The sequence below is a fragment of the Trichoplusia ni genome, chromosome 14 (genome assembly GCF_003590095.1).
Source record: "Trichoplusia ni isolate ovarian cell line Hi5 chromosome 14, tn1, whole genome shotgun sequence".
In the NCBI taxonomy this organism is placed as follows: Eukaryota; Metazoa; Arthropoda; class Insecta; order Lepidoptera; family Noctuidae; genus Trichoplusia; species Trichoplusia ni.
This window is the reverse complement of record NC_039491.1, coordinates 10233969-10248992: the sequence shown is the minus strand read 5'-3', so window position 1 is coordinate 10248992 and position 15024 is coordinate 10233969. Positions and strand designations below refer to the sequence as shown.

The 15024-nt window shown below is 37.3% G+C and overlaps 2 protein-coding genes across 2 annotated transcripts in view; both read right to left on the bottom strand.

Moving 5' to 3' along the window:
• Positions 1-12698, bottom strand: part of LOC113500433 (transmembrane protein 181) — a 17849-nt gene extending 5151 nt beyond the window's left edge. The window contains exons 1-10 of the mRNA XM_026881224.1: positions 11909-12698; positions 11728-11831; positions 10976-11134; positions 10408-10510; positions 9538-9691; positions 9071-9151; positions 8444-8543; positions 6106-6233; positions 5449-5595; positions 4746-4848 (exon numbers count right to left, since the gene is read on the bottom strand). Of these exons, the coding sequence (XP_026737025.1) occupies positions 4746-4848; positions 5449-5595; positions 6106-6233; positions 8444-8543; positions 9071-9151; positions 9538-9691; positions 10408-10510; positions 10976-11134; positions 11728-11831; positions 11909-12057 (1228 nt within the window). The 5' untranslated portion in view covers positions 12058-12698. The remainder of the gene's footprint in view (positions 1-4745; positions 4849-5448; positions 5596-6105; positions 6234-8443; positions 8544-9070; positions 9152-9537; positions 9692-10407; positions 10511-10975; positions 11135-11727; positions 11832-11908) is intronic.
• On the bottom strand, positions 2999-4603 carry LOC113500432. The gene is made up of 2 exons (XM_026881223.1): positions 3454-4603; positions 2999-3091 (listed from the first exon to the last, which is right to left on the bottom strand). The coding sequence occupies exons 1-2, from the start codon at positions 4441-4443 to the stop codon at positions 3086-3088; spliced, it is 996 nt and encodes a 331-aa protein (XP_026737024.1). The 5' UTR covers positions 4444-4603; the 3' UTR covers positions 2999-3085.
• Positions 12699-15024: the final 2326 nt, after the last annotated feature.

Sequence of the window (15024 nt, the reverse complement as noted above, 5' to 3'; positions counted from 1 at the left end):
AAATAGACGTTTGCATAGTTCAAGCTTCTATTTTCAATTGCCGCCATTCCAAATCTGGCGCGTCGCTCCTCACTTAACCACAGACAACACAAATATTTATAATCATATGTAACACCTCCACCCTTAATTATTACAGATAAACTTACTTACTAAATTATATTAAACAACATATCAATAATAATCTTAACAATCTTATAATATATTTTCTTACTTCAATCATCATCAAACCCATATCTCTTAACCGGTTTGCGTGTACGATTACTAGTTCGTATATCCCGAGTAATAGGAACCCTAGGACTACCCGTCTCCTGCACCTTGGGCATATTTAAAGGTACACTTGACGTTGACAAGGGTTCACTTGTAACCAAATCACTTCCGTCTGTTTGCGTGCGGGATGTTTCCTCGACCAATGCTTTCGTCAAGCTGGTTCCGTTTGTCCGGTCCGGTTCTGTGTTCGGCGCTCGATTATTGTCCGAAGGAAACACGAGAGAAGAGCGAGAGCTCTTAACAGGCTGAACTGGTTGAAAGTTCCTAAAGTTTGCATCTACTAGCCTAGCTGTCCTATTTATCACTCTTGGTTTTAGTTGGTCAATGTGTCTATGCACCTCAGTGCCGTGGATAGATTTAACATTATAATCTGTACTACCTGTTTTCTCTATAACAGTCCCTGCAGACCACTTGTTTGAGCTACGGTATTCTCTGAACCATACAAGGTCCCCCGGATTAAACTGTCTTGTGACGCCACTCGATGTAGCTTCTACTGTCTCTTGGCGAGCTCTAATAAGTGCCTTCTGGTCTGGTTTCAAACAATCTAACCGCATGCGCAAGTTGCGCCCTAATAACATCTTGGCGGGGCTTTCCCCGGTTGTATAGTGTGGTGTGTTTCTGTACGCCAGCAGAAAACGACACAATGTGGAGTGTACGTCGGATTTCGATTTAATCGCCTTTTTAATGCTCTTTTTACAAATTTTAACAGCGTTTTCCGCTGCCCCATTAGAAGCTGGGTGATAAGGTGCCGAAAATATATGTTCTATACCATTATTATTTAAGAATTGCTGAAATTCTCCACTGAAAAACGGAGGGCCATTATCACTAACCAATTGTTTAGGTAACCCAAATCTCGCCCACATCTCTCGTAATTCTTTTATTACCGCTTGCGATGTGGTGCTCAGCATTCTAATAGCTTCAATCCACTTTGAATGTGCATCGACTACCACTAGATAAGTAAGACCGGCTACCGGTCCTAAGAAGTCTACGTGTATCCTGGTCCACGGTCGATCTGGCCACGGCCAGGCGCGGGGCGCATGCGCAGGTGGTGCGTCCGCCACTTCAGCGCACACGGTGCAGCTGCAACATGCTGTCTCTAGTGCCTCGTCTATTCCCGGCCACCATACGTAACTTCGCGCTAACGATTTAGTTTTGACTATGCCCATGTGACTCTCATGAAGCTCAGCGATCACTTTATTCCTACACGTACTAGGAATTACTAGCCTATGTCCCCACATTACACACCCTAGCTCAATATATAATTCCTTTCTACGGTTAAAATATGGTTTTAATTCTTTCATTTCGACCTCGACCGGCCAGCCATCGTTTATATATCTGGCTACTCTGCTCAATACACTATCCGAAACGGTTTCTTTTTTTAACGTTTGATAATCTAATAACAATGCTTCCGCGGCAAAGTGTAAATACGTTTGTTCAGGTGTGTCTAATTCTTCACTAATAACCCTTCTTTATGAGTGCTAATTAACCTAGACAAAATATCTGCCGTGTTTTTATCTGATCGAATGTACTCTATATTAAAATCGTAAGCTGATAGTTTAATGGCCCACCGCTGTAAACGACTCGCCGCCGTGTTCGGTATTCCTGCATGGGGCCCAAAAATTGTGACCAGCGGTTTATGATCTGTACGTAGTGTAAACTTTCTGCCATAAAGATACTGATGAAACTTGTCTACCGCGAAAATTATAGCCAAGGCTTCTTTATGTATCTGGCTGTAGTGTAACTCCGCGGCAGTGAGCGCCCGCGATGCGTACGCCACAACCCGCTCGCTGCCGTCAGACGCGCGCTGTGCCAGCACGGCCCCAGCCCGCGTGCGCTCGCGTCGCATGTTACTATGCTCTCCAGCGATATGTCAAAGTGTGTCAATACTTCAGTACTACATAGAAGTTGTTTAATTTTATTGAACACATATCTATGTGTTTTAGTCCATTGCCAATGTTTACCTTTCTTAAGTAATTCGTAAAGTGGTGTAATATGAGTACTCAAATTCTTAATGAATTTTCCATAGAAATTAACCATACCGAGAAAAGACTTCAACTCTGAGACGTTAGTTGGGTCGGGCATAGATAGGATCGGTTTTATTTTATTTGCATCTACCCGTACGCCATGTTTATCAATTATGAATCCTAAATATTTTACTTGGCCTACCATAAACTCACACTTTTCTTTTTTTATTTTCAACCCATTCCTCTCTAAAATACTAAAAACCTGTTCAACTCTTTCTAAATGAGATTCTAATGACTTATTCTTTATTAAAATATCATCATAGAATATGACTACGTCCTGCACGTTTTTAAAGAGATTCATCATGAACTTTTGAAAAATGCCCGGACTGGAAGAGAGACCATAAACGAGGCGATTGTATTTAAAAAGTCCTCTGTGTGTATTAATTACTGTGTAGTTCCGAGAAGTTTCATCCAAAATTAATTGATTGTAAGCCTGTGACAAATCTAGCTTAGTAAAATAATGATTGCCACTCAAATTACTAAATAAGTCCTCTACCTTCGGGACCGGGTACCTGTCAACCAGTAAAGCCTTGTTAAGTGTCACCTTATAATCCGCGCATAAGCGTATTCCACCGTCTCCCTTCCTCGCTATAACTAGCGGTGTGGCCCAGTCGGACCGTTCAACGGGCTCGATGACGCCGGCGCGCAGCATCGCGTCTAACTCAGCATTGACCCGCGCCAGCAATGCATAAGGCACGGGGCGCGCTCGACAAAATACTGGCTCGGTCCCATCCCGCACGCATAACTTGACTTCTTCACCGGTATATTTGCCCAACGTGCCATCGAATAGGTTGTCATGTCTGGAAATGATATCGTTAAACATTTTATTTTTACATAATTTAATGTGGTTACATCTAGTAAATTTTGGTATCTCAATATTCAATTCCGATAACCATTGTCTACCTAGTAAATTAGTAGTACCCTTATCGATCACATAGAGATCTAGTTTCTTCATATTTTTCATATATTGCACATCAGTCTCTAAATACCCTATTGGTTGAATGACAGAGCCATCATAAAATTTTACTTTCATTTTACATGGTTTCAAAGGTAATTCTTTAAAATGCTCCTTATACGTAGACTTGCTTATACAGGATAACGCAGAGCCTGTATCAATCTCCATCGATAAGGTTTTATTATTAATTAGAAGCTTTATACACACCGGTTTATAGTTGGTTAGTGACATTTGATACATCGGTTCCTCGTTTGTACCCTCAACGTCTTGCTCCGAGCCGGAGTTGTCATCCATCGCTGGCTCGCTCAGCCAGTACGCCGCGTCGGTAACGTCGTTGCTGCGTGCGGTGCGAGCGTTGCTGCGCCCCCCGCGCGCCATGTTGCCGCTCCGCCATACACCCGCTCCGTAGGCGCTCGACCCGATCACGCGTCCTCTACGTGACCTTCCTCGCGCGCCATTATTCCCGCGGTTTGAAATCGTAGATTTTATGCGACGATCAAATTCTTTTTTTCTACAAACTCTTCGTAAATGGCCAGGTTGTCCACAATAACTACATTCGAACTCCTTGTACCTACAGTTATGTGCCCCATGACCGTTGACCCCGCAGGCTGAACATTTATTGAGTTCCAACTTGTGTATTCTCTCGCTTAGTTCCCGGCTGGTAGTTTGTTCCTGCGTTCCCTCTACGGCCCCGGCGTCCCGCTCAGCTGCCTCCAGAGTATTGGCTAATACTAGCGCTTTTTGATAATCTATGTTATCTTCCGCGAATAACCTCTGACGTATATATTCGCTACGTAACCCGCACACAAACTGATCCCTCAAATTTTCTTCTAAATTGATCTTGAATTCACAATAACGTGACATCTTTTTCAAATCTGCCACGTAATCAGCTATCGTTTCTCCCGCTGATTGGCGTCTTTGTCGGAACCTATACCTCTCCGCGAGAATTGATGGTTTCGGCTGTAGATGTGCTTGCAGTAATTCCACCGCTTCTTTATATTTCAGGGTTGATGGTTTTCTCGGGCTCGCCAAAGTAGACAGTAACTCATAAGCCGGTTCGCCGATAAGAGCTATTAATGTTGGTAACTTCAAATCTTCCGCTATTTTGTTAGCAACAAAATACATTTCGAGACGATCGACGTACGCCGACCAATTCCCATTTTTTATGTCAAAATCTCGAACTTTCCCAACAGACATTTTTAATCACCCCCAAAGCACTATACCACAATAATTTAAGACTTTATTCTGCACCGAATATCGTTCCGTTATCCTCGTCGCCACTGATAAATAATAGACGTTTGCATAGTTCAAGCTTCTATTTTCAATTGCCGCCATTCCAAATCTGGCGCGTCGCTCCTCACTTAACCACAGACAACACAAATATTTATAATCATATGTAACAACATACTCGGAGTAAAAGAAAAATAACCCATAAACCAAGAGTCTAGTAAAGTTCCTAAGAGTCTAGAGTTAGGGAGTTAGAGAGTTAGAGAACTTACCAAAAAACGGCATATTCCTCAAATCGCTATAAGCTTTTATGATTAGAATAAGTAAATATAAGAAGTAAACTACAATCGAACTGAAGAACCATAGTTTCACGATCTGAAAACAAGAAATATGACATTAGAAGTAATATGGGCAAAATTGTATGCCTATTAAAAGCAGACGCATCATTTTTAGGTGTCAGGTGTCTAATCATCATCGGCCTAGCCTTTTCCCAACTATGTTGGGGTCGGCTACCAGTCCAACCGGTTTCAGCTGAGTAACTGTGTTTTACAAGGAGCGTCTGCCTATCTGACCTCCTCAACCCAGTCACCTGGGCAACACGACACCCCTTGGTTAGACTGGCTGTCAGACTTTTTCAAGCTTCTGACTACCTGTAACGACTGTCAAAGATGTAGGAATAACAGCCGGGACCCACAATTTAACGTGCCTTCCGAAACACGGAGGAACTCGCTATGACAAAGATGGTCACCCATCTACGGACCAACCACGTCAAGCATAGCTTAATCTGTGATCGAATCACTTATGCGGTTATAGCACAGCCACGAGCTCCTCCTAGTCAGGTGTCTAATGTAATGTTATAATGATGATGATCCTGTCGTAAGTATCGTTCAGTTAGACATAGGTTCAGTTATACGTATAGCAACCAGAATTTTGAAAACGGTTCTAATTCTTTATGAAGGAGGAAAGTCCACTTACGGGGTAGTTGGGGTTCATCATATAATTGTTAGTGGGATCGAAAAAGCCATCGTACTGCTGCCAGAAAGCTAGGATGATGCCTGGTACCACCACGGAGATGACCAGCGCTTGCTTGCTCAGGTAGAACGAAACAACTCCTCTGTCATTCTGAAAAGGAAGAAATAGTTTCATTTACTTATATTTAACTTACTTAAGCTTCTCCTGCAGAGGGACAATAAAGGTTGGTTAATTAGGTAGGTCAGCAAAACTCTAGGTATTCTCTCTGATGGCCGATGATACCATATTTTGGGAAAATATGAAGGTTCTGTTACTATCTCCCAATGTAGCATTATTGCAGTTGCAGACGCATTCTGCACGGTATAGTGCGACGTCTCTCCTAAACAACTGCATAAGTACGGAAGTGGTAACAGGCTACCAGATTCAACCCTATGGTCGTCGTGGTATGCGTAGCAATTCATCACGCAGCGGTAAAAACGAATAAGTAGGTGCACGGCGGTTCAGGTTAAGTCAGTAAGAGTCTCAAACTACCTACTCCCTTCTCCGATGAGGTAAGTATCCATGAAGATCATAAAGATACCCCCTCCTTCCATAAAATAAGGCCCCCAGATCATGGTCTACGATATCTTTCAAAAAAACATTGTAACGTGATTTACATACCTGTCTTAACCCATGGTACTGTGACACCCAAGAAAGCAAGACGACTCCGAGGAAACAAGTTTGAGCGACCTCTCCCAAAAAGGTAGAGAAATGCGCGCCCGGGATTAGCCTAAGCGGGAATAGGGGATCTGGAAAAAACATGGCAAAAAAAAGGTTCGAGTGTGAACAATGAAATAAGCTTATACCTAAACTCAATAAATTATGAATTAAATAAACATTGTTAAATAATTGAGAGATATTTTGTCTGTTTGAGGCTTTGTAGTTGATCTCCAAAAGAATAGTGATCTTTTGTCTTCGAGTATAAATTTTTATTGTTAAATTGTTGTTCATTTCATTTTGCTCTAACTATTCAGCATGTAAGCTAAGTAGACACGCTAACAAAGAAATCTAGATTTCTATCTATTTCATGCCAGTAGTTGTTGTCACACAACAAAGTAACTAAATGGATAAGTAGGTATAGTAAATGTATATTTAATATTTTCACCATACACTCCACTACTTTCCCTCCACATTATAGAGAAACCATTGGTATAAATCACACGTGGACCTATATCCGTTAAAACTTAACAAGAGACGCGGTCTGTCAGTTTTTGCCGCGAAATTGCAACATGGCGACGAGCTACAGCGCCATGCACATATCGAGAAAATATTTTTATTTTATTGGCCAAGCTCTCAGATTAATATCGATAAAAACTAGCCAAGTTCCATAAAAGCTTGTGAATGAGTTAGTATGTAAAAAAAGCTTAAAAAGGGTTAAACCACTTCGGTCTTGGATCCATGTCTATTTTTGGATTGTGAAGAACGATGGGGCGGTTTCTCGTGATTTTGCGAGTTACCCGAAATTGTACTCTAATGCATTGGGTTGTAAGATTAATAATAATTTACAAAATAGACAATGGTAATGGTTCGCTACTTTTGTTATCCAAAGAGTAGGTAAGTATCTTATTTTGAACACTAACTGAATTATTTTAAAGATCAAAATGCTACAAATACACAATATACAAAAACAGAAGTTTCTTTGTGATCCTAGCGAAACAAAATTCCGTCTGAATTTATTTATTTAATTATCACACTAATCTACAATTGCAGGTTACTTATCCTAATGCGGTAGCTAGGACTAAACAAAGGTCTAAGTATTTATGTGAACTAGGGTTTCAAAGATTGAATTATTATGCACATAGTTGCAGGTCTAAATTCCAGCAACTGTTTTAATATGTAATTTTCTGATAATTCTGATATGCATAGGCAATAAGATAGCCTGATACACATGCCCATCATTGCTCCTCCTGGAATTGCTAGTTGCTTCATCCACTTTTCTCCTAGATATTTGAATTGATTTATCGATTTAAGCCCTAAAGATGTGCAAAAGGATATATATTATGTATATTATCTATGCGCATTGTATTCAAAAACGTAAAGAATGCTACTACAGTTTGCAATATCGAAACTATTTTCCTCATTTATTATTTGACTAAAACCTATAAACTATTTTATCAGTACATCGAAACATAATCCCCTCACTACATTTGACGTCACGATCTATTCACGCTACTGCGATATAAAATTTCTTTATTCCTAAATACGTGGGCAGACGTAGGATGATCCAAGGCGCATGACTCAAGCAGCCGTCACACCTCACACTACAATCTTAGTGTACAGCGCAGCGAATACGAAACCGGTCCGAGATAATCGCGCCCTACCCCTGTACTATGCACTTTTTTAAGGCTTATTTGGCCGTGGAAGCGAGACATGACTATACTCTACATGTACATGTGTCTCGTTTCCACACTAGATTATAAACCTGTCTGAATGATGATTGGTAAGTTCGGAGGTCTCGTATCATGACGTAGGTATTTAAGTAGTAGCCATAGTTGTTGAGTCATGAACAGAGATGGCGCTATATTTTTTATGACCACGCCCTTCTTTGTGTATAGAAAAGAATAGTTTTATAATGCATTGCTGTGGCTTCGTTTAATCAGTCAGAATAACGAGGGATTTTGAATAGTCAAAATTGAAAGGCATTGAGTCAATTTCCACAACTTTCATACGACGCCATCTAGTCTCAAGAAAGTACTAAGCAAAGGTTATAATAATATCATGTACTAGACATTCATTCATGCACTACACATTCATGGTATAGATAAATTACACCCAGACAAAACAAATCATCGTGCTCATCACAAAAACAATTGTCCTGGGTAGGAATCGAACCCACAGCCTTCAGTATAGCAGTCAGGGCCACTTATAACCACTAGACCAACTGGCTAGTCAACAATAGATATCTTCGTATTGTATAGTGGCTTCTATCAACAATTATTAATATAGTTTTAATACGTACCATTAAAAGTCAATAGAAGTGGAAGTAAAATATAAATCCATTGTTGTTCTATCGACCAGTCTGGGGGCGGATACTTGCGGAGCGCGTATGCAAACCAGAACTGAAAAACAAAGCAAAGTTATAATCTAGAACTATAGCTAAATAGCTGCTAAACCGGGAATCTTGGTGTGGAGATAACGACTGGGTACCTATTAAAGGAAAAATAATTTAAGTCGGTAGATAGATAATTAAAAAATATTACACATATTTTTGCCACATATTTTTGCCTTTATCAGAATTAATATTGAAAAAGATAAACTGCTTTAGAGAAAGACGCTTGTGACGAAACGACGTGACGCAGTCGACTTAGCAAAATCTATACATAGAAGTGACGTCACGCTTAAATTCCATTCGCCATAATTTGATCAATTCACGGTTGCGAGACTTTACTCATTAAATTGAATGACGGAGGATGGAAAAATGTTGTCGTCATCTATATTTTATAAGTGAGATAGTACACTACACGGCGCATAGCTGCATCTTGCTTATACAAGTGCAATAGGCCTGATCTAAGAATTCATATAAGATACATAATACCAGAATGGATAAATTATCCTAACTAAAAAGAAATTACGAAGAAATACTCACGGTCATGATGAATGACGTCATTACAAATATAAATCGGAACCATGTTTCTAGTTGTGTGAAGGCTGGGTTGTACGTCTTAAACTGGAACAAAAACATACATCTTATATACCTACTAAAAGAAATGGAAGGAACCACTGAATTTGGTACCGCTAAAGGCGCTAAAGGCTAACATTGCACAAATAACGAAAAGTTTTCGATGCCTCAATTAAATTGAGAGGCTATTTTGTGATTTTGTTCGGCAACCCCCTCCAACTCAAAGGACACCCCCTTTGAGTATGTGACTTAATAAAACCCGAGGATTAAGTAGAAAACTGCAGGAAGTCTTAAAAAAATATCAACCCTCCAAAACAATTAGGCAACAAATTGGAAAACCGTCATCGATTTATCTGGGGATACCTTTTTGGGAAAGCAACCCCAGTTTCTAACGGACTACGAATGTTACCAAAACAGTAAAAAGGTTAACTCACATAGAATATAATTTCTCTAATATAGTATCTCTTATGAAATTCCTGGAGGCCAAAGAAGTTAACATTGATGACGTAATGCGTGTAGTCCACCATCCCTAAGTGTAACAAGCGGACCTCCTCGCACACGCGCTTCTTACATCTTAAGTGCTGGGTCCTGGAAAAAAAAATAGATGTTAGTACATATTGTTAATCTTAAAACTAGGGAAATTACCACTTCTATGATACATGATATCTGCAAAATGAGTTCTTTTTTGAGGAGACCACGTCTTCAGTAAGTCGGCTGTAGTTGTGACAGGGAAATGCCGCATGCCGTCCTACGCAGTGAAGTGCATCCAGTAATATGAACGGTCTTAACTGAAGATGTGGGCCCTCTCATCAACAAGTCGCACTATCGCAAATATTATAATACGAGCCTATAAATGTCCCAATACTGGACATAAGGGACTTCCCCAACAGGGAAGGTTTGAGTATTGATTACCACCCTAGATACCTACAGGTTGCCGATTTCAAATATATTTGGAATCCAGGTTTCCCCACGATGTTTCTTTTTATCGTTTGTCGGGATGCCTTGTAATAATCAAGAAAAAAAGTTTAATAACTTAAAAAATGACTACTTTACTTTTCTAGGTTGGGTATCGGACCTGCAACTCCGTGCATACAAATCCGTCTATAAAACCTTAAAGCCATCATGACTTTCGCAAATATTTCATACGAACAATTCTAAAACATATTTCACAAAAGCTATTAAAGTAAATCTAGTTATATTATGACCTTCGGAAATTTTGGGAAAATCAAAACCGACAGCCGACGTAGTCCAAGTGGATAGTTTTCCCAAATTTTTCGAAAATACGTTCAATGAATGTTCTTTACCTGTTCGGAGACTCATTCTCAGATAGAATTTCCTCCGTGCTGTGATCTGACAGCACTCCTTCTATTGAAATACTAACTTGGAAGCTCTTGTCGAATATTTCCTCTAAAACAATAATTTTAGTAAATTGCATGTTTACGTGTCACAACTCGATATGTGCCTTAAATCCCCCATAGGTTAGATACATTAAATATTTTAGTGCAACATACACATACACACAACGAGGAAAAGGTTGAAAAACAAAAGTGTTTGGATATTTGATTACCAACATTTCGAAAATGCTGAAGGAAGTTTTAAGAACGGGAAATCTTAGAATCTATTTTTTCGGCCATCAGATATCATCTGCATATCTTGATTTGGAACAAAACATGTAGCCACAAAATACCTTGATTTTGTATCCCGTTTGAATGTAATATTTGGGGAATCACGGCATTTATAGTATTAAACAACTACCGAACTAATATAACTTTAATACTATAAAAAATGAAATCCTAATCCCACTTTCATTATTTCAAAACACGCTAACCAAACGGGTATTTAAGTACATTCAGTTAAAGACCAAAATCGTACCATCATCATTATTAGTGAGTATCTCGGCGTATAACCAGAGTTGCTGCGAGCGCGTCCCCAGCGCGAAGCTGTGCAGGTGGAAGGGGCCCTGGTGGATGCTACTCATGTTGCTGAGGGTTGACGACGCCGCGATTGACGTCATCATCGTTGGTGATGGCCCTACAAATAAAACTAACTGTCTCAAGGAAGTCTCTGTGAATGTGACTTGAATGTTTGTAAATTCTCCGCGACACAAGTATTGAATTATCTACTCATTGCGGGAGAGTTTAAAAATCAGCAAGTCTACGATCAAATGAAAACTCAAGGAAGGCGGTTTGGCGGTAAAAATGGATATTGATATATGATTTTTTTTTCGACAAATGTCTAAAGTAACAAGTGACAATTTTTTATATGACAACGTGATCGGGAGTAGACCAGTCACATTTTTAACTAATAGGTTACTGTAATGCGAGGTAATGTAAGGGGCAATAAAATCTTCAAGAAAGTCATATTCAAGTCTATGAAAATATTAATGTTATGAGTTCTATTACTATACAAAAGCCTCATCAGCTGATTAAAATGTAATCGGTTCAACAGTTTTTGCGAGGTAGAATAAATAGTAGAAATAATTTATACATTTATAGCATTTTACAATTCGCGGCTTCTAAATAGCGCTAAGTTTAATTTGACATTATGCTTAAGCTCTATAATGCAGAGTCACTGTTAAGAAATACTGTAGCAGTACTTATGTTATTAAAAAAATATAAGCTTACCAGCCAGTCCAATAAATACACCCAAGCCAAAACAAGCTAAAAACGCTATAAAAACCATCACGAACTCCCCTTTGTGCATGGAATACATCCTCATTGGTACTGATCTGAAACACACGTGAAAATAATTAAAACAAATGACGTAAAAACAACAACGCAAAAACGTAAACTTCATATTATATACCTTTCACACCGATCATGATGATATGCCGGAGCGATATATTTGTTAAAATCGCTGAATAAATCACTAAATTGGGATAATGTGTTGCGTATCTTATAGTTCCAGCCGCCCGATGGCAAATGGTACGAGTAACCCACGTTTGCGGTATCCATCCTTATATACAACGCTATCCTATCACTCTCAAATAAAAACAAAGTATTTAAACCAAATTATTACAAGAAACAATAATTGTGGAACATGAAAATTGTACGAGTCTTGTTTGCCCTACATTTGGTCAGCTTGTTTACAAGCAGATTATTGATTTTCGCGCTGACTCAGTGCTGCCATTGCAATGAAAATTAGGGGGAAGTGTGGCATGTGTGGGGTGACAACATTTAAAATAGTTACATATTAATCAATAGCAATGCAAGGCCGTTCTGTAGGCTTTTGTTTTATGTTTATTTCTTTGTTATATAAACTTAACTAATGGATTAAACAATCAGTAAAGATAAAGTTTCAAAGTGTGTATTACACTTCATGATGGAAGGCGTTACAGCGCTTAAATGAACCTCTCTGGTAACTAATAGTGATATTTTAAAGGTATTGAAAACATAGTCGAAGGCAGTATGATTCGGTTTTGGTTTTATTATAATTACCGTAACGTTTCAAAACTACAGCGCCATCTCACGAATGAATTACAAAATAAATAAGTTAGCGTCACACTGTTACAAAATAAAAATTGTTTATTAGTATTTTAAGATGAGGTATTTGTGTGTTATTGGATAACCTGCGCAAGTTAATAAGTTGTAATTGTACTTGTACTTAAGTTTCAGTTGAACAAATGAGCTTTAGATTGCTTATTTGCCCAGTAGAACATTCAGTACACTAACGCTATCTATTAATCAAAAAACAAAGCTTTTAAGATGCATTTTAAATGACTAACATCCAATATTTCAGAACTATGGCCGAATCACAGCCTGAAAATTCATATTTAATTCTTAATTTTATTAAGACCCAGTGGCCTGACATCACATACTCGTTACAATTCTAAGCGAGAAGCCGTCCTACACAGTGTATCGTGCTCTCTCGCTTACACAACTCTCTCTTCGCCGACTAGATTGTTTTCTTTTCCTTCATTGGATCCATGAATGAGTTGCATGCACTTTCATTCACTCTCACTTGTAACCTGTTAACCTGAATGCCTGTTGTAAATAGGGCGGGAAATAATCAGGTCACGTCGATTTGGTCTCGCGTTTGTTATTTAGGTAACCGACTGACCTGCCTGACCTAGCTTTACTGACCCTGAAGAACTGATGAAAAATTTGTGTTATAAAAAAATATTTAATTGTTTTCGAAATGAACAAAAATCAGGTATTAGTGATATGATTGATATACCTTGAATTAATATTTTTTGCAATTCGCATTTCGTTTGATGAATGATGGATTTCGTTTCATTTGATGCAACTTGGGGGATTTATTGCACTCAAGTTCAGCAATAGACTGCTATAGGGATGTACGTTGATTGAATATATTTTGGCAGTTTTAAATCTTCCAATTTATTGAATCACAAGTCAGTGTATGGATAATGGGTATAAGTGTCATTTTGAGAATTTGAGTTAAACGCACTTTTTACCGCAGCAATAAGGTTTACTTTTGTATGAATCATAATTACTACAAAAGTTTAGTCGACGCTATCTACTTGCATATCGGTCCTAAAGATAATTATTTAAGAAATGTAAACAATGTATAATAATTAAATTATTTATTCAACATTAAGCCTTCATGCAAACACTTATAATAAAAGTTTTGACAAATATTACAAATAAAATTATCTAAATTCGAACTTTAAATAATAAATAGGAACAATTATATAAATGGTGTACACTAAGCAACAAAATCATTTATTTAAACAAAAAATAAAACAGACTCAGAGATCTATAATTAATCTACAATATTGTATCTTAAATAAAGCTACGCACTACAGAAACAAACAATTATAAATATGAATTTGACTAAAATAATTATTACAAAAATAATTTTGTTGCTTACAGTACAAAATACATACAAACGACAAAAGGAATGTAAGACGTATATTAAAATTTATTTACTTTATTTCTATTTAAAAGTTATTAATTATTATACATGATTTTACATAATACCAAAACACTTTTGCCACTAACAGGGTTTAAAAAAAAAGTAATAATGTTCTATGGAATAACTTTTGAAGTGAGATTCCATATTTGATTTAGAAAGATATATGGCAGTATTTTTTAAATCTTTCTATTTAATTTATTTATTACTTGGGTACTAACTTCAATTTATATCTTTTTTAGTGTTTAAGTTTTGGACTGTTTGAATAATTTATTTAACTTTGTCTTGTCTAAGATTTTTTTCTCCACACAAATGGCACTTTGAATCCTTGAATGAATTGATTTAACGTTTCAAGAATTCAGGCCCGTATAATTGAAATGTGAAAAGAAAATATGATATATTTAAACAAAATTATTTTTTTGCTATCGCAAAAGTTAATTTAGTTTATTTGTACTAAAACTAAATAATGATGCTTAAACACAAAATTAAATTGTATATTTTTTTGGTAATAATTTATACGTTAAAAGCAATAAGTACAATAATTTCGATAAAATTTATTTTGTGACATAATGTAAGCTTTGACTGCAAACGCGCTATCTAATTTGGCAAAGTTTAAATATTATAAAAAATATAAATTTATAACTACACAAATACTTACGAACAATTTATTATTTCTAAATTATAGAGATGTGTTAAAATCTAGAAAACCGTATTTAAATGTGACATAATTAAAAAATAGTTTTAAAACGAAATTGCACTAAGTTTATCGCATTGTAGCGATATATTTTTAATCTATTTATGCAATCTTCAAACATACTGCCGTTTATACAATGAACAGAAAAAAAAAACAAAATAAATACATGAAATAAAAATATTATAACAGTGTTTAATAAGATGGCAAATTGTGAAAAATATTTAATGATTTCTTTACATACATAAAGAAATGGTAGCTTTTAGAGTACATTTTTACACAATACATTTAAGATCACCAAAACGAAGTTTTGTATACAAGCATAAGAATGTAAATATAGAGTATTTACAATATTATA

What these genes read in the sequence shown, in the direction of transcription:
- LOC113500432 (XM_026881223.1), bottom strand. Translation starts at nt 4,443, where the DNA reads ATGTCTGTTGGGAAAGTTCGAGATTTTGACATAAAAAATGGGAATTGG.